This window comes from Piliocolobus tephrosceles, chromosome 5 (genome assembly GCF_002776525.5).
Source record: "Piliocolobus tephrosceles isolate RC106 chromosome 5, ASM277652v3, whole genome shotgun sequence".
NCBI classification, from domain to species: domain Eukaryota; kingdom Metazoa; phylum Chordata; class Mammalia; order Primates; family Cercopithecidae; genus Piliocolobus; species Piliocolobus tephrosceles.
Window position 1 is genome coordinate 60,660,160 of NC_045438.1, and position 25,185 is coordinate 60,685,344.

Below are 25,185 nucleotides of genomic sequence, written 5' to 3' on the forward strand. Positions count from 1 at the left end.
TTCAGAATTTTCATCCAATATTAAAATCACATACTAATTCACATATGTGTCATCATGAAACATGCTCCTTTCCTTTTCTTCTTCCCTGAGACTCCAAATGCATTTTTCTTAATGTTACTAAGCTTAAAGGTTGTTGGTTTTGTTTTTAGGTTACTTTTTTCTTTCCTGAAGCATGACTCAATAGTCAGTTTCAGTTCCAGGTTTGCCCTAGATTTGTTTGACTGTGTTTGACTGTTGCTTGAATATTTCACATACATTTATATTATGTTGCATTACAACATGGGTTACATAGTGAGTCGAGAGATTTTATTTGACAAAACGTTATGTTTCATTTTAGTAATTTTGAAAATGAAGTGAATTTCTTTGGAACCTCATAAGTCAAGTTAAAAAAGTGATCATACTTTGTACTAACTTGTTTTCTTCTGGAAAAAAATATGGAAGCATTTAAATTAGATATATGCTGATAGAACCAGAGTTTTACCACCCCTTTAAGCTGTTGATGATCTTGGTTTGTTTTCTTTGTGGAAATAAATGCTTCTGTTATCTCACTTAGAATACAATGGATATTTTTCTTAATCAGGACAGTTTTATACTGTTCTCTCAGAGGTGTTTAAAGATTGTCCAACTGTATCACACAACATACTAATAACTTATTTACTATATAAATGCTACTGGAGAATATGGCAAATTACTAATTTGTTATTCTGTCACTAGCAAGACAGTGTAATCAAGCCAGCCAATGCCTAGAGTTTATTTTGATTTGTTTCCCCTTTGGTTTAAATTTACCACCCACAGTTATCCAAAATACACAAAGGCCTGTGGGTTTGGTATATGTGTTTTGTTGTCATACTGTAATGACTGTACTTAAAGTCTTTCAGATCATACTGATTAAACATCATTTACTGTTTTCCTGACAATATCAAAGAGGATTAAAAAATTCATTTTCCCAATCTGTTATTGCCATGAGTTGATAGTTGCGCTGTTTACATAGTTGACCACCCACTGAAGCCAAGGCACGTGAAACTGCTGTCCACTAAAATGGGCCTGAAAGTCACGTGGGACCCACCCAAAGATGCTACCAGTAGACCTGTGGAGCATTACAACATTGCCTATGGGAAGTCACTGAAAAGTCTTAAATACATCAAGGTGAATGCGGAGACATACTCCTTCCTTATTGAGGATGTGGGTAAGTGACACTCTGATCTTGTTCCCAGTCAGAATTAACTGTGCACCAACATTCTCAGTTGCATTCTTAGGATGACGGTGAGACAACCCATGGCTGGGCTCAAAGTCCCTTGCGGTTCTTTGGGAATGGAGAGCTGAGTTCTGAGGGGGCTGCTGTTTGACAACCGGGATTGGGCACCTGGACTTCCCCATCCGTGCATGTGAACTCAAGTATTCCCATCTCCAAACTGATGCAGGCAGATGATTTTTAGTTTCTGAATGTGCTTTCAGAAAGTAGATTGATCCTTTTTTTACTTTGTAGAAACTTAACTGCTAGACAATGGAGTGGGCTGATCTGGAGACTTCGAACTTATATGCCATTTTATAATCAGAGACTGGGCAAGTCATATGTCCCTGTAGACATGGAATACGTTATGCCTAGCCACGTCTGGTTAAAGGTATAACACTTTGCCCTATTTAAATTTGATTTTTAACTTGATTCTGGAGGTTTGGAATATTTGAGATCTAGCCTCAATATATTTTGTCTTATAAGTGCAGAAGTAGTTGGTTTTGGGCTTAGGCTTCGAGCTGCCTCTGAATCCTCCGTCTTCTACTTTTTGATTCCAGTAACCTAAAGCCCCATTGATTCTTGCACCATGTCATGGCCCAATGTTAAGATGGATCATAAGGAAGGAACAGAAGTCAGCATTTAGGAAACAGGTCTCCTCTTGTGCCACCTTAGCACTTTGATCCTTTAGTGGATCATGGACTCCTCAGCTTTTGTCCCCTGACCACAGCTGACCACACTTACTCCTTCTCCACCTCCTGCATTTGACATCATGCTTCCTGGGTAACAGAGCAGAAAGTGTATAAAAGGGAGATGAAGGAAGACAGACTCCCTTCCTCATGGCTTCAGCTAGATGTCCATTTCCCTTAATCTCTTCCACATCACCTTGGCTCCCCAAGGCCAGCTGTGAGGTTAAATGGAGATTCTATCAGATCAAAGGCATGAGCGATCATATCTGCTTGCTCACACCTCGGGTTGTCATGATGGCTACAGAGAAGAAAAACATGTGAAAAGAGAGTCACGGAGCTCACTAAAAAACAAATAGTATCTCCCAGACAACTTTCTGATGAGTTAACTCTACGGGTATCAAACACATGTGGATTAAATTTCTTTGAAATACAAACAAGCTCAGAGTTTGTATTTCAAAGAAATTTCTCTCCAAGTAAAGAGAGAAAGTGTCTGGGGAAGCATGATTTTGCATTCTGCCTGACCCCAGGGCATTTCCCAATTAGCCTGGTAGGTCATGCCAAACCCTGAACGCCACCAGGCCCTGCCACAGTGAGACAGAAGTCACACCAGTCTTGATCAGGGGGCATCAGCCAGGCTTCTGTTCATGGGCCTCTGGCTTGAGGACTGAGTGAAGTTTTGTTATAGTAATGCTCCCTACTTTGAGAAATGTCATTGTCATTATGACCTTTGACAGAACTAACCCTCACCTCTCCAGCTCTCATACCCTGAAATACCCACAGACTTTCATCTCTTCAAGGAATTGGCACCCCACTTACCTGTCACAAGAGAATGATTCGTTTTCGGGAAACCTAGCACTTACTAGGGTTTTACTTTGCAGATCTACACGTTCAGGGTGCCCTCCCCTGTAACACGGGTCTTCATTTCCTCTCCCATCCCATCAACTTTAGGAGCTCAGCCTAAGAGACCTTTGCTATTTGGCCTTGACCCCTAGATGAAAGTCAAAAGGTGAAGCCCAGTTATGTCAAGATAAGCATTTCCAAGACTCCAGGAAATATATATTTTTCTAGCTTTTTGTTGGAATGGTCAAAAACAACATGCAGACATAGTAAGGGGAACATTTTATTGTGAAAAGGAGAAAATTTAATGAAGCTTTATGTATTGCAGTGAAGATTTGCCATGTGCTACATTTGATGAGTTACATTGACATTTCTTATTATTTACTGGAGATTTTCATTTGGAGCCCCTAACGGGGAAAAATTATTAGTAGTGACTGACAGTGTATGTTCAAACACCTATTTAGTGGACAAGGAGTTCCTGTTTCCTACATGGATTTCACATTAAAACCCTCAAAAGCTCTTTTTGTTGACTCTTTATGAATCCAGGTTTATTACACATGTCATGTACCTTGTATGAAATAAAGTTTATGTTATTTGGGTCATGTGTTTTTCAGTTGCATGAGAAGAATGTTAGTGATTTTAATTTAAAAAAAGAGACAGCTATCATTATGCTTGTCACTAAATTTGGATTTTTGTATCTGGTTATAACTGGTATAAGGAAGATGGTTATTCATGGTTAGTGAGTGAAACTGTGTCATTCTTGGAGATCTGAATCGGTGGCTTGATATGAACCGTATGTTTCAGAGCCGGGGGTAGTGTACTTTGTGCTGCTTACTGCAGAAAACCACAGTGGAGTGAGCCGTCCTGTTTACAGAGCTGAAAGCCCACCTGGTAAGTCCTATCTAGAATCAGAGGCTGTAGTGTTGTTACTTAGATTGGGAGCGACATCCCTTCTTGCTTCTTCCAGTAAATATAAATTTAGAATTATTAAATAATTTTTGAACAAGAACTTTTTAGACTTGTCTAGCAAGCTGACAGATTGAAAAGTGGAAGACACTTATCCTTTCTTTTAAAAGAGTTTTAATGTAGGTTATTAGCATTTCATCCAGATGTTTTGAATACTCGCTAGAGCAAACCGTATGTAAAAGACCAAAAAATGTATTGTCCGTAAAGCTGAGGTGTCGAGTCACTAATATGGGCTGAGCAGATCCTTTTGAAGATTGTCGAAAAGATCATTTAGTTATACATTATGGATGCACTGTAATGTGGAAAATCCAACAGTCCTCGTTTCTAACTATCAAGTTGCATTTCCTTAATTTAGGAGGTGAATGGATCGAGATTGATGGTTTTCCCATTAAGGGTCCAGGATCATTTAATGAAACCGTCACAGGTACTACTTGCTCCTTCATGTCAGATTCATGTTTTCACTGAAGCAACGTCTCGCAAGAGAGTTGTGCTTCCGTCACACACATGTGCTCACAAACCTTCACTGAGTTCCCATCGCTAAACTAACACACACGCCACACAGTCTTGGTCAATCTGTTGTGCACCCGATGAACTAGACTGTAACCAGTGTTGCTTACTGTTCACCGTTCTTTCATGTTCTCGTGTGGGGAAGTGTCTGTGTCTACATCTGGGGATATTGTTGCCCTCTTCGCAGGCAAATATGGTGGTTGAGATGGCAGTACTGACCAGATTAGGATATTTATAGCTCTTCTACCTGTGAATCAATGAATGGGGTACCCCCAATATAGTGGCTTTTATGGGCTAATATGTTGCTTCAAGTCTTGCTTTTTTCTTATAACCTTGGGATATTTTGTGATATGTTAGATGACCTACCTTCCATCTCTGCTCCATATTTGTGTATCTGTTTGTTTTCTCATTTGGATGTTCATGTCTGGTCATATTGTTTTACTTACTGAGAAAAGTGTTGACATTTCTTGTGTGTTTCTTGAATATATTTAATTGATGGTGAAAAAATAATGTAAAATGAATGCAGCTATTTCAGAATGTGGTTGGGTAATATCTCAAAGGCACTGTGGTGAGGAGCTATGTTTTATTTTCATGTGCCCTGTGTTTAAATATATCAATCTGGCATTATTGTTGACAGGAAGGTGAGTATGATGAAACCAATGATACTTATCTGCTTTTCAGACCAGATTTGATGGTGTAGGTGGTCTTCACAGTGCATGCTATATGAAAAGAGAGTGGAAGAACAAAACAATCAGAAAGGAAAACTGGCTTTTGGGGAGAGGCTAAGTGTTCTTGTTTGAATGACTATGAGGTGTTGCAGTGGAAATGGCTTGTAGGTGATTTGAGAAGACAGAATGGAAGTTGGAAGAGGCAAGTAAGAGCATGGACTTAGGAGTCATGCTATAGGGCAGAAGTTGAAATACAGAGCTCATGAGTGGTTGAGGATTAGCAGAAAGAAGAACAGGAGCTCAGGAATCAAACCATGGAAATACTGACAGTAAAATGGTCAACAAGTTAGTACATCTAGCAAGTGTGCAAAGGAAGAAAAGGTGTTTATTTTCAGAGGTTGTTTACCTCTGGAGACACATACGTAAACAGACACATATGAACCTTTTACTGTTGGATGTTTGTGCCTTGCATTTGTATCTTATATTTTATGTTTTAAATAAGTGTTTTATTTTTACATCCTTCCTGATAAAGTTTTTTGAGTGACAGTAGCTTTAGAACAAGTGATTTTCTTGGTTTTTCAGAAGTAATTAATTTCTTATGCCCTCTTTAATAGTGTGTGTGACCTTTCTGAGTAAGCAAGCAGAAACCCTGGGGACCAGGGATCAGACAGCCGTGTTCCAGCTCATGACTGGTTTTATGTATTGTGAGATTATTTAACTTCTGTCTGCAGGAGGCTTTGTAGGCCCTGGTTGCCAGCCACTCTGCTATAATACATGATGTTTAATTTGTCATACATGGTGATTAAAAAAGATACCAGAAGAAATTGCTGGCTCAAACCACTTGAAGCATATAATACAAAGCAAAACTTAAAAAAAAAAAAAAGCCAGGAATATCCAGAATGCACAGACTAGGTTAAAGTACTTCATAAATTACATTTCATTGTTAATAAAAATAATAATTTATGTGAAATTATCAGTAAGTGATCACCATGTATCTATACCTTTTGATGAGGCTTGGAAAATATGATCTGCTGTTATTCCAAGAAATTGTTAAATATATGATAATCTTGTCAAACAAAAGAAGCATTCAGAATTCCCTGTCTTCATTCAAAGAGGAATTTGTCTTCAAAAATGCAGACATTAGCATGGGCACCTAGTGTAAGGTCCAAAGGGATTCACTTTAGTGCTTTGACTGATAGGGTCTCACACGTCCTTCCTGTGTTTTCTCAGAAACCAGAGGAATAGCCATTCTTTTTTTTTTTTTTTTGAGACAGAATCTCTCTCTGTCACCCAGGCTGGAGTGCAGTGGCGTGATCTGGGCTCACTGCAAGCTCCGCCTCCCGGGTTCACGCCATTCTCCTGCCTCAGCCTCCCGAGTAGCTGGGACTACAGGCGCTCACCACCACGCCCGGCTAATTTTTTGTATTTTTTTTAGTAGAGACGGGATTTCACCATGTTAGCCAGGATGGTCTCCGTCTCCCGACCCCGTGATCCGCCTGCCTCAGCCTCCCATAGTGCTGGGATTACAGGCGTGAGCCACTGCACCAGGGCAGGAATGGCTATTCTTTTAAGCTGCCAGAAACAATGGCTGCAGTTCTGATTCCAGAAGATCTCCTTTTGCAGGCTTACAGCTATCTCAACTGAATTGTCTTTACCTAAAAATAGGACTTTAATTATTTAATTCACTTATTACAGGTGGAGGTCTAGGTGCTAGAGGTACAAGCTAGACAAGGGATCACCTCAATGCAACTTATATTCTAATAAGAAAGGAAGATAACAAACAAATATGCACAAAATGATGCATATAATCTATTAATTTGCTGGGGCTGCCATAACAAAATGCCACAGACTGGGTGGCTTAAACAACACAAATTTATTTCTCTTGATGATTGGGTCTAGAAGTCCAAGGTCCTGATGTTGGCAGGTTTGATTTCTCCTGAGGCCTCTATCCTTGGCTTGTAGATGGTCACCTTTTTGCTGTGTCCTTGAATGGCCTTTTCTTTGTAAACATGCATCCTTGGTATCTGTGTGTCCACATTTCCTTTGATAAGGTCACCAGTCAAATTGGATTAAGGCCCCAGCCTAATGGCCTCATTTTAACTCACTTCTTTGAAGACCCTATTTCTGAATGTGGTCACATCTGAGATACTGGGGTTAGGACTTCCATCATATGAATTTGGCAGAGGGGGCACAATGAAACCTGTAACACAATCATAAATTATTTTAAAAATCAACAGTACTGTAATAGAGAATAAGCAGATGGGAGTGAGGGTTTGGGAACCTAGGAGACCCTGATAAGACGGCGGCACCAAGTTGAGATCGTGAGGGACTGTGAGGGTGAAGCCATGTAGGGAGGAGGAGGAGTATCATACCAGAGAGTCCTGGACATTGGACAAGACTTAAGCAATTCCCAGACTAGTCAGTCGTCCAAATATGAAACCTCTCGGGACTCAGGAAATGACAGGACCAAGCGAGAATGTGGTGCGAGGGCAGCAGTTTTGGCTCCTCTTGTGTTGCTCATCTCACTTCTCCCAGCCGGAAAGCTTTCTTTGTACTTAATGCAGAATCCCTCTTGCTGGGATGGAAACCTGTATCCTCTTGTTCTGTCCCCAGGGAAGAGATGTCACAAGTCCATTCATTTATTGGAATACTATTATGTAGCTTTTCTGCAGACTTCTTTTCTGCAAGTTGTTTTGGCTTTTTTCTGTAACTGGATCTGAGTAACCTGGCAGTGCAGAGCCAGGTGCTGGGGGGCAGGACAGGGACACAGACACGTGTCCACTCTGCTACCCGCCAGCCTAGGGCCTCAGCCCAGCTAGTTAGTCAGCTTTTGTCAAACTCTTCATCTGGAAAACAGTGTTAGGTTCTGGTTAAGTTTAGTTCTGAATATGATCATATCTATTTAATCATTTTTAAGGTTTTTCTAAAAATAGAGCTCTCTGTGCTTTTCTCAAGTTTTGGAGCCTACACTAGGCCTAGGACTGAAATAAAAGTCTAATTTCTGCCTCATTTTTCTTTACATTATATAATTCACGATGCTTGCTCATTTTTTTGGACAAACGGTAGGTTGGACTCAAGTTCAACATAGAGTCCACAATTACTCCTTGGCCATTTCCAGTTGATGCTGCGTGACACTCACCTGCGGACCAGCCATTCCCTTCCTTATCTTGGTCACCCACTGACTTCCGGGTTGCTCCCTAAATCCATTACCTTCAGGCACTTGGCGCATAGTGGGTCTCTATGCCAGGCATCCATGACAATGACCCATTTGATATTCTCACCTCCTGGCTCTAACTGCCAGCTCCCCTCATGGAGTTAAAGTTACTGATGGAGTTGATCCCTTCCAAAATCTAGACTCCTGGAATCCCCATCTGATCACCATCATCTCACTTCCTCAATGCCCTCGCGTCAGAAGCTTCATTTCAGACTGTAGTAGACTTTGGACCTGTAGACCCTTCCAGCTGCGGGGTCCAGAAGCTGCCACTGTCTCGTTTCTTCTTTACTTTATCCAGGTCCCATCATTCCAACCACACTCCACATGCAGGTCTGCCCCCGTCATTTCAGCGGCCTCACTGCTGGAGTGCTGCCTGTGCCCGTCGCTCCACCAGGACCCCCAGCTTTCTCTGTCTGCCATGCTGATGACTGGGCTTTGTGAAACAGATGAAAAGCTGATCTGATCTGAGTTACAGCAGCTTGTCAGAGCTGGTTTTCTCACTTCTTCCAGGCCCTCAGTGCTGCTTGGCCACTTCCTGATTGTCCTTACACAGTTTCCTTTCTTTCTGCCACAGTGGCTAGTCCAAAATGTCACCACTTTGCTCCAGCCCATTTCCTGGCCTGAGTTCCTTTCACTTCTAGTAGGTGACTTGCTTCCGCCTTCCCTGGGTGGGATGAAGGTTTCAGCTGACCTTCTCCCTCCTGAACCCTCACTGCTCCCTTCCCTCCTGCTGGCTCCAAAGAAGGGCTGTTGTCACCTTCTCTTTAAGGCTGACTTCATCTACATCAGTTTCTTGGAAAGCATGGTAGACCTGAGGGCAGATCTGGGGCGGGATTCATCTTTGGATCCCTCCCAGTGCCTGGCTCAGAAAGCTAATACCTACTGTTGAACTAATTATTTGACACCGAAACAATGAAACTATGAAAACAGGAAAAACCAAAGTTCGGCATTGTAAGTATTTTGGCATTGTAAATATTTCTTATCTAGCACTCTTTTCATGGACATATCTACAGAATGATGGGACATGTATACCCCAAACTTGTATTTTGGCCTTTTCTGTCACTATTTCATCAACATGAGCACCAATTTTCAGACATATTATCTTGACAGTTTATTTAAATATGACTGATGTGGAAGTTGAAAACTCTAAACCTAATGTCTTGAGATGGCTCTCTCCCCAGTCTGCTGATTCGAGAGTATAATTAATCCACCAAACCGTAATCTCGACACTATTCACCCCTGAACACCTGGCTCCGGCTCCAGGTTCAGGCCCTGACTGGCACTCAGCCATCAGCAACCCCTGTCTTCCAAGCACCTCAGGTTTCTCAGCTATGAAATGATGGGATTCAACAAGAAGCTTCTAGGTTCCTTCTAAGAACTTTCTTAGGCTCCATAGTTCTTTCTAAGGTTCCAAGTTTCCTTTTAGTTTTGAAATGTCATGAATCTATGAGGCTGAGTGGACTGATTCCACTTTTAATGAATGATGCTAAGCTTTGTGAGTAGTAGGAAACCATTTGTCATACTGAACAAATGGCTGTTTTCTTATTTCTTTACCCTACTTTGAATATTTTAGGTCACTGCATTCAAAAGTCATATTTGTGAAGGAAGAAATGCTAAATTGTAATTTCTGCATTTTGAGAATGTACCTGAACACACCAAAGGTACACAGAAGAAACACTCGTCGCCAGTGAAATGCTGGAAAGCACCTCTCCAAGGGTCCCCTTGTTGAGTGTCCTCCCCTCTGTTCACAATGGCGGAATTCTGCTGAATGAACCAGTGGAGCTGGCCATGTCAACTTATTTAAACTGACATGTGTCATTGACACTTGGTGCAAAAGGTGCCAGCACAGTAAACCAATAGGCAAAGCAAGAGCTCCACTAGATATTTCTGCAGCCAGGCAGCGGAGCTGCTGTGCACCAGATTCGTGTTTAACATGTACCCCAATTCAAAATCATGGAATTAATTATGAATCAAAGACTGCCTTCTTTCCCAGTACAATTTCAATCAAAGCCTTTGGCCAATGGGGAATTAATAATGCCTGCGGCATTATTTTCGCAGTAGCTTTCTCATGCCAATATTAGTTTTATTTAGTGCGCACTTCACAGGGCAAAAGTTTCTGGTTCATGGCCTGGAAGGTGAGCTCCTCAAGGGCAGGGTACTTTGATTTACTCATCTTCCTATCTCCAGAGCCTGGGGCAGTTGCCCAGTGGATGCTCAGGAGACGTTTGTTCAGTGGAAATGCATTTGGAGGTGGCTTCTGCCCCATACTTGTGTTTGGTAGAGGAGCGGGCATTGACAAGAGTGTTGACAAGAGCTGGGGCTTGGATGTTGCAGAGGCACCTGTGAGAAGATTGGGGTCATCTGTGTGTAGTTCAACGTTGATTCAGGGGGTTTTGGGCAAGCCAGTTTGTTGAACTCAGATTGGTGCTACCATTAATCAGAGATTCTATTTCTTGCCTTTTGCTACTTGAGGGCCTGGGGAAAAAAAAAAAAAAGATGTGTGCATCTGTAAACTGGAAAACTGGAATTCTTTGGGCTGGCTGGTCTATGAAGATGAGGTGTTTGCACAGCCAGATCCATGGGCTGTGGGGTGGCCTGCGCATTACTCCTTCCCAAGGAAGTACTGCCCCAGAATGAGCCCTTCCATCCTAAGGGCTTGGATCTCTTTATCCGAGTGCTCGTTTCAAAGCTGCCTCTCATGTTAAAATATAGCTAGACTTTGTTAATTGTAGAGCCCATTCCTTAGGTAATAAAAATGTGGGAGATGGAGGTTTGTGTGAGGAACTGTTTGACTCCATTTAGCTAGATGTCCTTGGGGAGAAACAAAGGCCTCAGGAGTCCCTGCTGGCACTGCACCCCCCCTCCCCCCACAGAAATGCCATGGAAGGGAGGTAGGAAGGAGCTAGCTGGCCAGAAAAGAGATTGACTGGACGCAGCCTTTTCCTACCTTTGAGCTGAAATCACAGACATTTCATGTGAGGACGCAAACAGTGGGGGTGAGGTGCTTTTTTAGGACACCAGGGCGTGTGCTTATTTCAGAGACTGATGAGCGGTTGTTCCGAGTGTGAGGGGCAGGGGCCCTGGGAAGGTGGGAGATGGGTGGTCCCTGCCTGGGCAGCCCTGCATGAAGCGCTTGCGTTCAAGTCCTGGAAGAACCTACGGTAGTTTAATAAAACCTAATACTTCTGATGAGGCCAGCATCTTGGGTTCAGTTGCTGTTTTCTGATTGATATCTGGGCTTTTCTCCGGATGTCTGTGAGAAAAAGAGGGCAGGTGTGGGTCTGTGATACCTCTGAGAGGGGAAGCAGCTTTTGTGGGATCCCTGCAAATTCAGATATTCGACCCGAAAGGAAGCACTTCCCTTTAAAGTTATCAACCTACTCATACATTGTAATTGGATCTTTCATCTGCAAGTGAAGCCAATGTGTGTATGTGTTGCAGAACAGTTAAAAGTTGAAATAACCAATAGCCGTTCAACAAAACAAGGTCTTTGATTGCCAGAAGACAACTGCATTACTTACCATTCTATTCCCAAAGGAAACAAATACAGAAGAACTTTAAACTGAAACAAACAATCCCCAACAAATCAAAACCCTTTGAACTGAGGTCTAGTTTTCCTTAGAATATTTAACACTCCTTCTCTTTGCTTATAGGCTATGAGGCCATCTCTGTGTTATACTGTAGGGATCCAGCCATTAAGACCGGAAAAGGATTATTGCCTTCTTTGGTTTCTGTGGCCCTCATGAATCCTGTAGGGGAATGGCTGAGAACTAAAGCACCACCAGATGGATCTAGAGTAGATGCTTCTACTGTCTCTATATACTCATGCCAATAATGGAGGAAACTTTCATAGCTAGTCCCCCAGAGAAGCTGACTGATCCTTCCACACTGTGTTGGTGGGGATTGGGCTGGGGATGGGGAGCGAGTGAGCCGGACTCGGGATAGGGCTGACCCCAAGCTGCTGTTGCAGATGGCACAGTGATGTCTACATCAGAATCATGAGATGGCTGAGGAGAGCAACTGGTATTGGTCTTCTGGGCCTAGAGATAAGCCACTGCCACAAATGGGTCACAGAGACTCTAGCCTTGCCTACACAGTGGTAGGATAAGGGAAAGTTTCCCCTCCAAAGGCTTATGATCTACACAAATTGAGGGCCGTATCCATGCAAGCAACTGTAGACCCTCTTAATTCTTGTGGTCGTGGGAAGGGCTTCATGGCCATCCCGTGTAGAGCTCTGCATTGTCACTAATGCAGGGGATGACCACAGTCTCAGGGCCACTTGGCATTCTGTAGCACAGCACAGCCTCAGACCTCTACCGTGAAACTGACGGCACAAAGTAGTTTTTGTTGATATTCATAGCACTCTACTAGGGTCAATACCAAAGTCAGCTACTGACTGACATTTTGGGTGATATCCTGAAGCCACTGCCATACCAGTGATTCTCAGGGCTTCTCAAACTGGGGTCCCCAGAACGTGGGAGAACGTGACACAACCAAGATTCCATGAAGGCATAAGGTCAGGGAGAATTTTCTTGATGACCAGGCATTCAAATGTTATTTTTAAATTTTTTTTTTTTTTTTTGAGACAGAGTCTCGCTCTTCTCACCTGGGCTAGAGTGCAGTGGTGCGATCTTGGCTCACCACAAACTCTGCTTCCTGGCATCAAGCGATTCTCCTGCCTCAGCCTCCTGAGTAGCTGGGATTACAGGTGCATGCCACCAAGGCCAGCTAATTTTGTACTTTCAGTAGAGACAGGGTTTCTCCATGTTGGTCAGGCTGGTCCTGAACTCCTGACCTCAGGTGATCCGCCTGCCTCGGCCTCCCAAAGTGCTGGGATTATAGCTGTAAGCCTCCATGCCCAGCCTACTTTTAGTTTTTAAACAAACACCAAAATATTATGGAGTAATCTACAAAATGTAAATGCAGTTTTGAGATAAAAATGAAGATTAGGAATGAATTTCCATGCTCCAGGCTTCTGGGGAGAGGTTCATTCTCTCTGCTGTTAGATAAACTTTGGTGAGAAGTTGGAAGAAAGCTTAATTAAGTGATAGAGTGATTCAGCCCTTCTTCTGTGAAACAGACAATACAAAATCTCTGAAATGGAGTGGCCCCAGGATGGCTTAAAGAGTTTACTTTGTACCTGAGACAGTCCTGATGGATTTAGGGTACCACACTTGGGGGCACAGATGCCGGCAGCCTTGCACCAGCAAGTGACAGCAGCGTCCCTTTCTTGACTCTGTATCAAGTGGCATTTCCTAAGGCTTCCTGATTTGATGACACCCAGTATGTCAGGCAGAATCCTGGAAGACAGGAAGCCAGAGTCTCTGAAATACTGGATGCTTGCTGTGGGCAGCAGAAATCTCGAACTCAAGGTGGTGATGTTGTCTGGTTTGTTTTGAAAGTTAGCACAAATGCTTTTTTAAATAAAGGCTCTTTGGGTTTCCATGATCCATGACATTAGTAATTGACATTGATTAGCTTAGGGGAGATCAAGGTCCTTTCTCTCTTTTTCTTTTCTCTTTTTCATCTTTTTTCCCCCCTGCTTTTAAGACCTCTTCTCTTCTTCCAACCCCTGAAAATGCAGTAAGAGTTTACTGACTGCAGGGGTTGGCTGAGGGGTGCTCCTCCGGCATCTCTGCAGGAAGCAGGGTGTTGCTGTCCTTAGTGTGCTGGCCAGATGCTTGACTCTTCATCAGGGATCTTTCCTAGAGCACTAGACACTTGCACATTTAAGGGGAATAGTGCAACGAGCAGATCTTGATGGGACAGATGGTGCTGATGTCCCCTGAAGAGCAGTCTGGTCCTTGGGAACTGTGCCAGCTTCTTTGTAGGTAGGGCACATGCACGTCTTGCCAGGGCATCCTGGTGCTGCCCACCACATCCTTCATCAGTGGGGTTTGGGAGGCACCAAGAGGACCTTCCCCTGGAGAAGGTGTGATGCTCGTGCCACACATGGCTACTGGTGACACCAACTCTGCAACCAACATGAGCTTCTCAACAAGAGCTGCCATGGAGAGAGCTAGGGCTACCGATCTGACAGATGGGGTGCCAATTCTGGCTTCAGCTTCCTGCTGTCTGGTTTTGAGATGTTCCCTTAGCCTTTCTGAGCCTCACTTCTTTGGTCGGCAAATGGGCTGTGATTGGGTGATTTCAAGGATGGCTGCCAATTGTCCTTTCTCCTTATTGTTAACTAGCTGGGCCTAACCAAATATCACAGAAAACCAGTACATAGTTACACATATTGAGGCTGCTTATGGGAGAGAAAATATGGCATTAAAGAGGGACTTTACAGTAAGTGTTGCAAATATTGGGTATGTCGAAGAAGAGTACTGTAAATTAATTCAAAGGTGTTTCAGGAGGATTATGTGTCAGAACTTGCACAGGAAGAATGAGCCTGTGATGGATGCAGGCTGGGGAGGTGTTTGTTGGAACTGATCAAGTTTGGAGACGTCAGGCAGCACTGGGCCTGAGCATGAACTGGGGTCAGGGAGTTCAGATGCAGAGTGTGGTCCACAAAGCTGATGTCCTGCCCCCATCCGGCTATCAGCAGCTGACCTTCACTGCTCCCGGACACACATTCCCTCCCCTTTCCCTGCCCCTTCTTTCTTCTCCCTCTCAGGCTTCTCATTTCTTCCTTATCAAGCTTCTTCATCAGGAGTGTGCAGAAGGCCTGGTCCTGATGGAGGTGGGAGGCCAGGGTGTGTTTTCACCTGACCAGGTGCTTCTGGTGCACACTGAACTTTGAGCACCATGGCTGTGGTCTAAATGGCTGGACACCTCCTGACCCCCACCCCCAAATGCAGATTGGTGTCCACAGTTATCCTGGAGGCTGGTGCTGGGGATGGTGGGGCAGCTGTCTGGGGTGAGGTGGGTATTTGGAGGCCCGTGAGCATGCAGGTCTGCTCTTTCAGGTCACGGGGATAAACACCAGGACCATCTTGGTGAAGCTGGTGGTCAGCGCAGTGGAGTGTCAGATTGGTCAGTGGGACAAACCAGATAAATTGCGGCTTTGCAAGCCTGTAGACGGAATGAAACCTCACATTCTGCTGGGAAGTGAGCATGTCCTGCCAGACAAGACCTGGGCCAAGAGAAAGCGGCCACCAGACAGCTGTGGTCATGCATTCTTTTACACCAACGAAGACAGGGATTTTTAGTCACTGATAATTGCTAGATGTTGATGAAGATGATGAATAACACTCTTCATCTGGCTATGGGCAACCTCAGATTTGAAAAGATTTTCAATGTAAAGGGTCCTTGGCAATAAGCCTTCTCTTTTGTTCACATTTGCTTCTTTGAAACACTTTTTTTAGTGCCCCTGTATGCAAGGCATGGTAGTAAGCTCTGTGATACATTCACAGCTCCCATTTTGAAGGGGGCTGCCCACTCAGGTAGTGAATCTAGTAAGCGAGGGATTTCGTTTTTGTCAGGGCCACAAACACAACTAGTGTACTTAATACAGCATATGTCAGGTATGGCACCGAACGTTTTACATGATTATATTACAAAGCCCAAATGCTGGGCACTATCTTACAGAAGAAACTGAAGTTCAGAGAGAAGTCTAAGCCACATAGCCTGTAATAGATTCGATGCAGACTTTGACTTTAGAGCCTGTGACTTCAAGCCCAATTCAGAAGCTACCAAGTTTAACTAGCATAGAATGGGTAAAACATCATATTGAGTTTTAGATTTTTTTTCTTTGTAAAAAAAAAGAGATTTTGATTCGTACAAGTTGAGAACATTTGCCAATTTGCAAAGCTGGTGGCACAAATCAGGAGAAATATTTGAATCCTGTCTGGTTTCTGAGGTCTGCTGCAATCTGGATGGTAATTTTTTCACCCTGGGGACCTGCCAAGTGGGTGACATATAATCAGTTGCCGTAAGTCTTCTGTTATCAGCCAGTTCTGTGTGCAATTCACCTGATTACGTTGCACCAAGAGCAGTTGAGGGAATGTGTCCAGCCAAGTCTGAAGTACACTCAACGCTGTTAGATGTGAGTTCCGTTACCCTTGGCAGTTGTGACTTCCTGTTTTCAAGATAAAAGACTTACAAAGATTTATTAGAGAATTTCAGAAGGCTTTGGTGAGGCTATCACATACAGCCCAGAGAAAACACCTAAATAGTTTAATTGCAAATGAATTTGAACCATATGGCTAGTTTTCTTAATATGCACATCAGTTTAAAAGAGGATTACCAGATGATCTATAAAAGATGTTTGATGGTATATATAACCCAGAGTATTAAAGAAAGGAAATTTTCAAAATACTTGAAAAAAATGGGGTTGGTTTTTCTAAACCCAAAGATTTGAAAGAGAGACAATTGTGTTTAGAGGGAGGACATTCTCACTTCACTCCGGTTATTACGGAGACAGAGAGCTCCACGTTGTCTAGGGAACAGTTCTTCCCGGGTGGTCTTTGGTGACAGTCCTTCTCTTGTCCATTTGCTACCTGCTGAGAATATTGTTTGTTATATGTAATGCCTACTGGGCAAGGCAGTTGTGTGTTAATACTCTGAAGGGGGCCTGTTGACTCAAAACCCTTGCTTCACATTAATTAGAAGAGGTTGGGAGGTTGGTGGGATGGCCCATGGGGTAAGGGGGAGCTTAAATGAAAGGGGCACCATGGAAAGGGGATGAAACTGGGAATCAAAATGGTGGAACTCAGGTCCCTGCCTGGCCCTAAACAGCTATGTGACCGTCTGTCAGCTACTACTTCCCCTCTGTGAACCACAGATTTCTCATGGGGGTGATGACTCTATCCTACTTACCTTGGAGCTGTTGTAAGGACAACCAGATGAACTATGTGAGAGCTTGCTGCAGAGCAAAACACTTCATAACATAGGGGGATTGCAAGAGCCAGCCTCGGCCCTGTCCCCAAAGCTGTTCAGTGGGCCTGGTCTCCCAGGATGGACAGCAAAGCCAGAGCCTGGAAGGGGAAAGTGTGTGCAGTGAGCAGGAAGCTGTTGTCCCTGCTGTTGGGGTGTGTGGCTCATGTTTAGTGAACCTGGCATTGTGCAGGACAGAGCCACTGGCAGACACTGCAGGCAACGAGCTTGTGCCATCTGTGACCAGGCTCCTTGTCCTTGGAACTTCACTCCTGACTCCTCAGGGATCCCGCCCCTCAGGAAATTTCAAAGACCTTTTAAACATTTTTTATTGCAGCTTATTACTGTTGAGTGTCAGGGATTGCCGAGTCAGAATCGGTTTGTCTTGGAGCAGAGACCTGCCATCCTCCCCAAGGCTCAGCAGGGACAGTGTAACCCCCAGGAGCAGTTTCCATCCCCAGACACACGGCTGGGAAGGTCTCAGGACTGGAGCAGAGCTCAGGGCAGAGGATGCTGTCTCTGCTCAATGATTCATGTTTCTCAATGATTCATGTTTCAGCTGACTCACATAAGACCCAGGTGTGTGTTCTCAGTAGATCTGCTCATTTTACTGGATTATACTTCTGGACTGAAAACAAAAATACTTTAAAACAAATATGACTCTGATTATTAGGGAAAGTATTTGTTGAACATGACATGGTGTTCTCTTAGTAGCCTGTAGGAATGGGGTGCCCAGTGACTGGCTGGGTAACTCCAGCTAATCTACAAGTGGATATTCCTTTTGGTTAGATTCAGGACGTTGGAACCAGGTGTCTGCCATTTCAGCAGCTCCAAAGGCTCTTGATTTATGTGTTCTTGAAGCGTATGCTAAATCGTGATATTAGATTTTGTTTTTATGTCTTAGTGTTGAAATGTTAGCCTAGCTGGGAATTTTCCAGTCTAATAAAATTAGTCAGAATTGGCGATGGGGTTAATGTATATATGGAGGAAGAATGCTTGGGAAGTAACTGCCTTACACAATTAAAGAGATGCTCTTTAGCCTAACTGGATCCCCAAATGAGGGCTTACAATGTGATTAGTGGCATATTCTAAAAGAGGGCAAGGTGGTAGTCACATGATCCATAACCCTTGTTTCCAAACATACCAGCTCTTACTTGGTATACAAGCAAAATGTTAAACACTAAGTATTGACCACCAGAATGCCCCGCTTTGTGAGTTCACAGTGAGAGCGTTTCTTGAGATTGATTGGCTTAGCAAGAGGATTTGTCAAAATTGATTAATGTAGCAAGAAAAAAGAAACAGCAGACACAGAGGATAGCAGCGATGGTGTAGCATGACCAGGCTTTGTCTGGAGGAGCAAGACTTAGACATGGAAGAAAAATTAGGACCAAAATAGAAATCAGTTAATGATTCATTGTAAAGTCAAGGAAAGCCCATCTTTTCTGCATTACAGGGAAAAAGCTTTCTGGAGGAGAGTTATAAATAGCACATAATGTCTCTCTGCTATATTTTTATACTGACCTTTAGCTCTTGCCAGAGAATATATAATTTGGGCCTAACGGGGACAAAAGGAAATAGATAAAAAGGGACACTGTAAACCATTCAAGATTTCTGGCGGGCAGTCTCACAACATGGAATGTTTTATTTTAATTTCTTGAGACCTTTTGGTATGAAACGTGGGGCGGAATATGTGGATAGAATATGGATACTGTTGGGGGAAAAATGTCCTTAGTAGAATTAGTTACCAAGACATGTATGTTTGATGCTCCGCAGCTAATTGTTGAGGCTCAGTGTCTGGAAACCTTATGTGCATGATGGCAAACTGTAAGTGGTCTACCGTCTAACCACTTGTGTGTCCTGCCCTCTTTAAGAAAAGGAAGTGCCCAACAAGCCCTTGCGTGTGCGTGTCCGGTCCTCAGATGACAGGCTGTCCGTTGCATGGAAGGCACCACGCCTGTCTGGAGCCAAGAGTCCACGCAGATCACGGGGTTTTCTCCTGGGCTACGGGGAGAGTGGCCGGAAGATGAATTATGTTCCACTGACAAGAGATGAGCGGACACACGAAATTAAAAAGCTAGGTGAGTTTCACATTCATTGGTATTCAATGTTTCCATGGTCTTTGGGATCATTTCAATATTGAGAAGCTCATTCATGACAGAGCATTGTATTTTAGTTGTAATGTCCACTTGCCAGGTGCTGCAATGATTTGAATCTCTACTGTTTCTTCCATCTCCATTCTGGACGCCATCATTTTAACCTTTTGTTAGTGGTAGCCCCAGGCTGCCTTCCTAGTGCCTGTTAGTTGCTTCCTGATCCGACAGCACAGACTCAAGTCAGGCCATTTTCCTGGACTTGAATCTAATCTTGTCATCTTGGCTGTTTTTGTCATTTTGTTATTTGAAGCTTTGTCTTAGAATCCTAGGACACTGGGCCTTGGGTCCCATTAAGATGAGACATGGTAGCCGAGTGAAACTGCAAGTCAGGCTGTATTAGTCAGGGTGCTCTAGAGGGACAGAACTAATGGACTATATGTGTGTGTATGTGTGTGTATATGTATATACATGTGTATGTATATATATATGCTATACACACACACACACATATATATAAAGGGGAGTTTATTAAGTATTAGCTCACACAATCACAAGGTCCCACAATAGGTCATCTGCAGGCTGAGGAGCAAGTAGAGCCAGTCCAGGTTCCAAAACTGAAGAACTTGGAGTGTGATGTTCGAGGGCAGGAAGCATCCAGCACAGGAGAAGGATGTAGGCTGGCAGGCTAGGCCAGTCTCTCTTTTCATATTTTTCTGCCTGTTTATATTCTAGCTGAGCTGGCAGTTGATCAGATTGTTCCCACCCAGATTGAGGGTGGGTCTGCTTTTCCCAGCCCACTGACTCAAATGTTAATCTCCTTTGGCAACACCCTCACAGACACACCCAGGGTCAATACTTTGTATCTTTTTTTTTTTTTTTTTTTTTGAGATGGAGTCTTGCTCTGTCGCCCAGGCTGGAGTGCAGTGGCATAATCTTGGCTCACTGCAACCTCCGCCTCCTGGGTTCAGGCGATTCTCCTGCCTCAGCCTCCCGAGTAGCTGGGATTACAGGCACATGCCACCACACCCAGCTGATTTTTGTATTTTTAGTAGACATGGGGTTTCACCGTGTTGGCCAGGCTGGTCTGAATTCAGATGATCTACCCACCTCAGCCTCTAAAGTGTTGGAATTACAGGCATAAGCCACCACACCTGGCCAATACTTTGTATCCTTTAATCCAATCAAGTTGACACTCAGTATTAACCATCACTCAGGCCATCCTCCCTTTTGTCTACCCCTTACTAGGTAAAGGAAGCACTGGCCAGGGAATGCTGATGGGAACCTTTGCTGTGACGGGGAGAGATTATGTGCTTGTTCTGGCCTGGAGGGACAGTCCTGATCTTTTCAGGCCTTATTCATCCATAAGCCTGGATAGTGGCCACAGGCTTGGCTCTGTGAGGGGCACGGCTTATCGATTTATCCCTCGGGCCTGATGCTTCCTGCCTGTGGAGACAGTGCCCAGAGCTGTCTCACCCCTGCTTCCTGCTTCTCTCATTGGTGTGTTGGAAGAAGCATGGGGTAAGCATGGCTGGGCCCTTCATCTCTGCCCCTGTGGGGAAGCCAGGCCACAGAGAGCACATGCAGGGCCCAGGGCTCCTTGAGCAGAGAGCCTAATTCTGGGTTCCGTGTAAAGCATACTTGCCCTATGTTCCCCAGCTTGCTTCTTACCACTGTCATAAGGGTTTCAGCCCCCACAAATGACTGTTCTGGCATTTCCTATCAGTTCAGTACTCAAGCAAGGGAAAGGATGTGATTTATTGGGCCTTCTGGAAGACTCATGTAAGACCTAGGCTTCTCTTCCCTTACCTGGAGGGGCCTCTTCCCCTACCTGGAGGGGCCTCTTCCCTTACCTGTAGGGGTCTCTTCCCTTAACTATAGTGGTCTCTTCCCTTTCCTGGAGGGGCCTCGTCCCTTACCTGGAGGGGCCTCTTCCCTTACCTGGAGGAGCCTCTTCTGTTACCCGGAGGGGCCTCTTCCCTTGCCTGTAGGCAGGCGTCTCAGCTTCCTGCCGCGTGGTGTGGAGGCTGGAGGTGGGAGCGGTGGGGGAAGGTGTGTGTGCTATGCCAGGAGGCAATGCTGAGAAGGCAGCCTGGCAACCATTGCTTGGGGCCTCTTAGTCTTAAAAGGTAAAATCCCTCAAATAAGGAGAGGGATGGGCAGACAGTAAGACAGACACGGGCGAGACCAGACAAGGGCGTGGTAAAGGAGGAGAGGGGAGAGTTGCCTAGGAGGAGAGCTGCCGGTCTGCACAGACAGAAACGGTGCTCAGGAAACAGCTGAGGTGGGCAGCAGCTGCGTGGAAACAGAGCACTGGCTTGGATGGAAGCCTGGCGAGACCACACTCCTAGGCGCTCTGAGAGCTCCTAACTCTGCAGAAGGTACCATCATACATTTAGGAGCCTGGATAAGCAGCTCTGTGCTCTTCAGGACCTCTGAGGCCAGCTCCCTGGGCCCAGGTAAGCTGGCTCAACTTTGGTGATGCAGGCCAAATTCTACTCCACATGTCAGCAGTTTGGATTTGATCTGGTGGAGACATTGGGTGGATGGTCACATCAGATCCCTTCCCTGATACAGTCCAGGATGTCCCTATTCTGTTTGTAGCTGTTCAGCCACCTGCTGAAGACTGTCTTGGAGGAACTCTGCTGCCTGGCAGGTGTTCCAGGTACGGGCGGGCTGGGTGTTCCAGGCACGGGCTGGCCCCATGAAGTTTTGTGCCTTTGCGTGGTCTCCACATGGTAGCATAGGCAGCTGAGAGAGCCAGGCACAGCGTCAAAGCCAGCCCAGAGTACGGACTCCAGACCTATTCAAGCACAAAGGAGACCAGCCACCCCTCTGCTGCAGCAGCACTTGAAATGTCAAGGGAATGCAGGAAGCAAAAGGAGAAACTCAAGCTGGATGTCCTTGGCCAAGCGTGACTTTAGTATTAGCAGCAAGACCTCAAATTAGAGACTCAACCCCTGATGCCACAGAATAATTTGTATACCCTTCAGTCATTCCTTCCTGAGCCACCCGACACAGGTAAGCTGGCTCTACTTTGGTGATGCGGGTCAAATTCTGCCCGGCTTTATCAGCAGGAGAATAGAGTCCCTGTTTTTGCATCTCCGCTGCTGCAGGGGAGCTTTGTTTCAACGGACAGCTGGCTTTGTTCTGAGCCTTTTGGGAATGGCGCACACTAAGGTGTCACTTAGCATCGATAAGTTTTTCAACTGACTGGATCTGTTGTTGTTGTCGTCGTTTTTATTTCTTCAGTAGTGAACTGCTGGCTCACCTGAACATGGTGGAAGGATGTTTTTTGCTGCCTGAACGTGAGCAAATATTGGATCTGAGATCTGGGTGGGTTCTGGTCCCCACCTGGGTGGACAGGACAGCCTCTTGGGCTTCTGGTAAAATGAGTTAGCTCTTAAATTTTCACACGTAAAAAGCACTAGACTTGCTACCGTGAATGATGTAAGAGGTCACCGTGAGGAGGAGGGCTCCTGGAAGCTTGCCCCATCATGGGGAAAAGGTGGTGCAGGATGGGGCTGAAGTGGATTTTCCTCAAGGTGTTGGAATGGACCTGCCATGTCATGGGAAGCCTGTCTACCCACTTATCCTGCATGGGATTTTCAAACTGTTTATACCAGAGAGGCCACAGAACCCTTGGTACTACAGAGAGTGGTCACATGCTAAGGAAACTTGAGGGGTGGGCCTTATGTCCTGCAGCAGAGAGCCGCTCTCTGAGCCACTCTCTGTCACTAAACACGTCTTACTGGGCATCTCGTGCATCAGACGTGATCCCAGGGAGGCCCCAGTGTTGAACTGACTGTCAAAGGAGGACCCACAGAGAAGGTGGCATTTGGGCAAAGACTTGCAGCTGGAGGGGCCGTGGAACTGTCAGGGGAGAGGAGGCTGCAGGATGGGGAGCTGAGAGGGAGCAAGGGACTTCCTTCTACAAGTCACCAAGGAACTGTGGGAGTGGGGGAGGGCATTTGTGCCACATCCATTACACACTTGAGGTCGGAAAGTGGGCAAATGTGGTGGCACTGACTGGGGGTTCCCGGGGTCGCTGGGCTGATGACGTTGGGACCATTTTGGGAATTTCATTTCCTCTCTTTTTTTTCGTGACAGGGTTTCACTTTGTCACCCAGGCTGGAGTGCAGTGGCGCAATCTCGGTTCACTGCAACCTCCACCTCCCAGGTTTAAGTGATTCTCCTGCCTCACCCTCCCAAGTAGTTAGGACTACAGGCACCTGCCACCATCTCCAGCTAATTTCTGAATTTTTTAGTAGAGGCGGGGGTTTCACCATGTTGGACAGGTTGGCCTTGAACTCCTGACCTTGGCCTCCCAAAATGCTGGGGATTGCAGATGTAAGCCACCTCACCTGGCCCATTTCCCTCTTTATTCAGTAATCGGGGGCACAGAAAGAGGTCATCTTGACACCATTGTATGTTCATCATATCTCTATGAGGAAGAGACAGCTTGCTGGGTGTCCGCGGCCTGTTCAGCTCTGTACCCGCCCCTCCTCATCTGCAGTAATTGAGAGTCAGGCTTTGGTGCCTGCAGACCTGGGTGGGCCTGTTACCCTTGTCTGTGAAGTGAAGACAACAACAGTAGCTTCTGCGCGGGGACTTGTTAAGACTCAATGAAGAACTGCACGTGAGAAGCTTAGCACAGGGGAGAGCTGTCATTGTGTTTACTGCAGAGTAAAACCTTTTCTTAATGGTAACCTTGGGCCAAGATTAGTTTCAAGAGTGTAGCAAATCATGAAATCTGGGCATTAAAAAAAAAATCTCAGAACTTTAAGAAATACATTGAAGGCACATACAAATTTCAGTTGTGGGAAGTTATTCTTTTCTTGGTGGTTCTTGAGAAATGATGGGACACTGCTTTCCCTGTTTACCTACTTACATGTGTCCCTGGACTGTGAGGTTGAATGGCTATTTTTGTTTGTTTGTTTGTTTACTTCTGGCGAGATTCTATCGTCAATAGCACCGAGTAACGAACAGATCTGAAGTGACTCCTCCGTATAGAAGCTTAGTTTAATGTTCTGTGTATTCAAGTGTTACAAACTATTCCCTCCCTTTTATAAAACACACATTTAAAAATCTTCTGGTAGAATAAGAGGTGAATGCCGAGTGCCTCTGTATAAATAATTTACTCATTTATGGCTAGAGTATCACCCGCTTTCTCTCTGTAGAGAGCAGGCTGTCAAATATTATCCTCTTCCCTTGAAACCTCTGATTCTTCTACAGCAGCTCACTCTCTATAAACAGTCCCTCTGTATGAGAATTTTGAACACAAGTCTTCTTTCATGTTTAGCACAACATGCCTGTAAAGACAAAAGAATGATTTCCTGCTGCCATCTGAACATGTGCAGTGCCTGAAGGAGAGAGTGCGTGCTCTCAGCTCCCCTTAGGATCTTAGTGTCACTTCCGTTAACTGACCTAGGTCCTACCTGATATTATAACTATCAGTATTAGAAATAGGCCAGATTGCCACATTTTTATTCTTGAAATGATTAAAGCTGCAACAGGAGCCTGGGTCAGAGAGTCTGGAGTGAGGCATTAGCAATTTTGGATTCAGGATAGATTATGAGTTATTAAGTGTGTGACCCTGGGCAAGTCACTCAATTGTTAGAGCTTTATGTCCTTATTTATAAGATAAGAAGATCAAATAAAAAATAAAAAAGGTTTTACCTGGGTCTCAGACTTTATGATTCCATACTAATTGAGAGGACAAGTTTTGTTTTTGTTGTTGTTGTTGTTGTTGTTGTTGTTTTTTTGAGACGGAGTCTCGCTCTGTCGCCCAGGCTGGAGTGCAGTGGCTGGATCTCGGCTCACTGCAAGCTCCGCCTCCCGGGTTTACGCCATTCTCCTGCCTCAGCCTCCCGAGTAGCTGGGACTATAGGCGCCCGCCACCTTGCCCGGCTAGTTTTTTGTATTTTTTAGTAGAGACGGGGTTTCACCGTGTTAGCCAGGATGGTCTCGATCTCCTGACCTCGTGATCCGCCCGTCTTGGCCTCCCAAAGGAGAGGACAAGTTTTGTTCCATCCCTGCATTTTTTTTCTCCAACTTCAATGGCCCCTGGTATACACGACGATTGGTTCCATCATTCCCTGAGTATACCCCAATCCGTGCAGACTCAAGACCCTGCAGAATCCACATACAGCAAAGATTGGCC

General features: G+C 44.9%; 1 protein-coding gene across 1 annotated transcript in view; it reads left to right on the forward strand.

The window, feature by feature from the left end:
• The window catches only part of FNDC1 (fibronectin type III domain containing 1), a 102,453-nt gene that overhangs the window by 26,508 nt on the left and 50,760 nt on the right, over nucleotides 1-25,185 (forward strand). Inside the window, exons 2-5 of the mRNA XM_023205847.2 lie at nucleotides 992-1,186; nucleotides 3,562-3,648; nucleotides 4,079-4,147; nucleotides 18,804-19,010. Of these exons, the coding sequence (XP_023061615.2) occupies nucleotides 992-1,186; nucleotides 3,562-3,648; nucleotides 4,079-4,147; nucleotides 18,804-19,010 (558 nt within the window). The remainder of the gene's footprint in view (nucleotides 1-991; nucleotides 1,187-3,561; nucleotides 3,649-4,078; nucleotides 4,148-18,803; nucleotides 19,011-25,185) is intronic.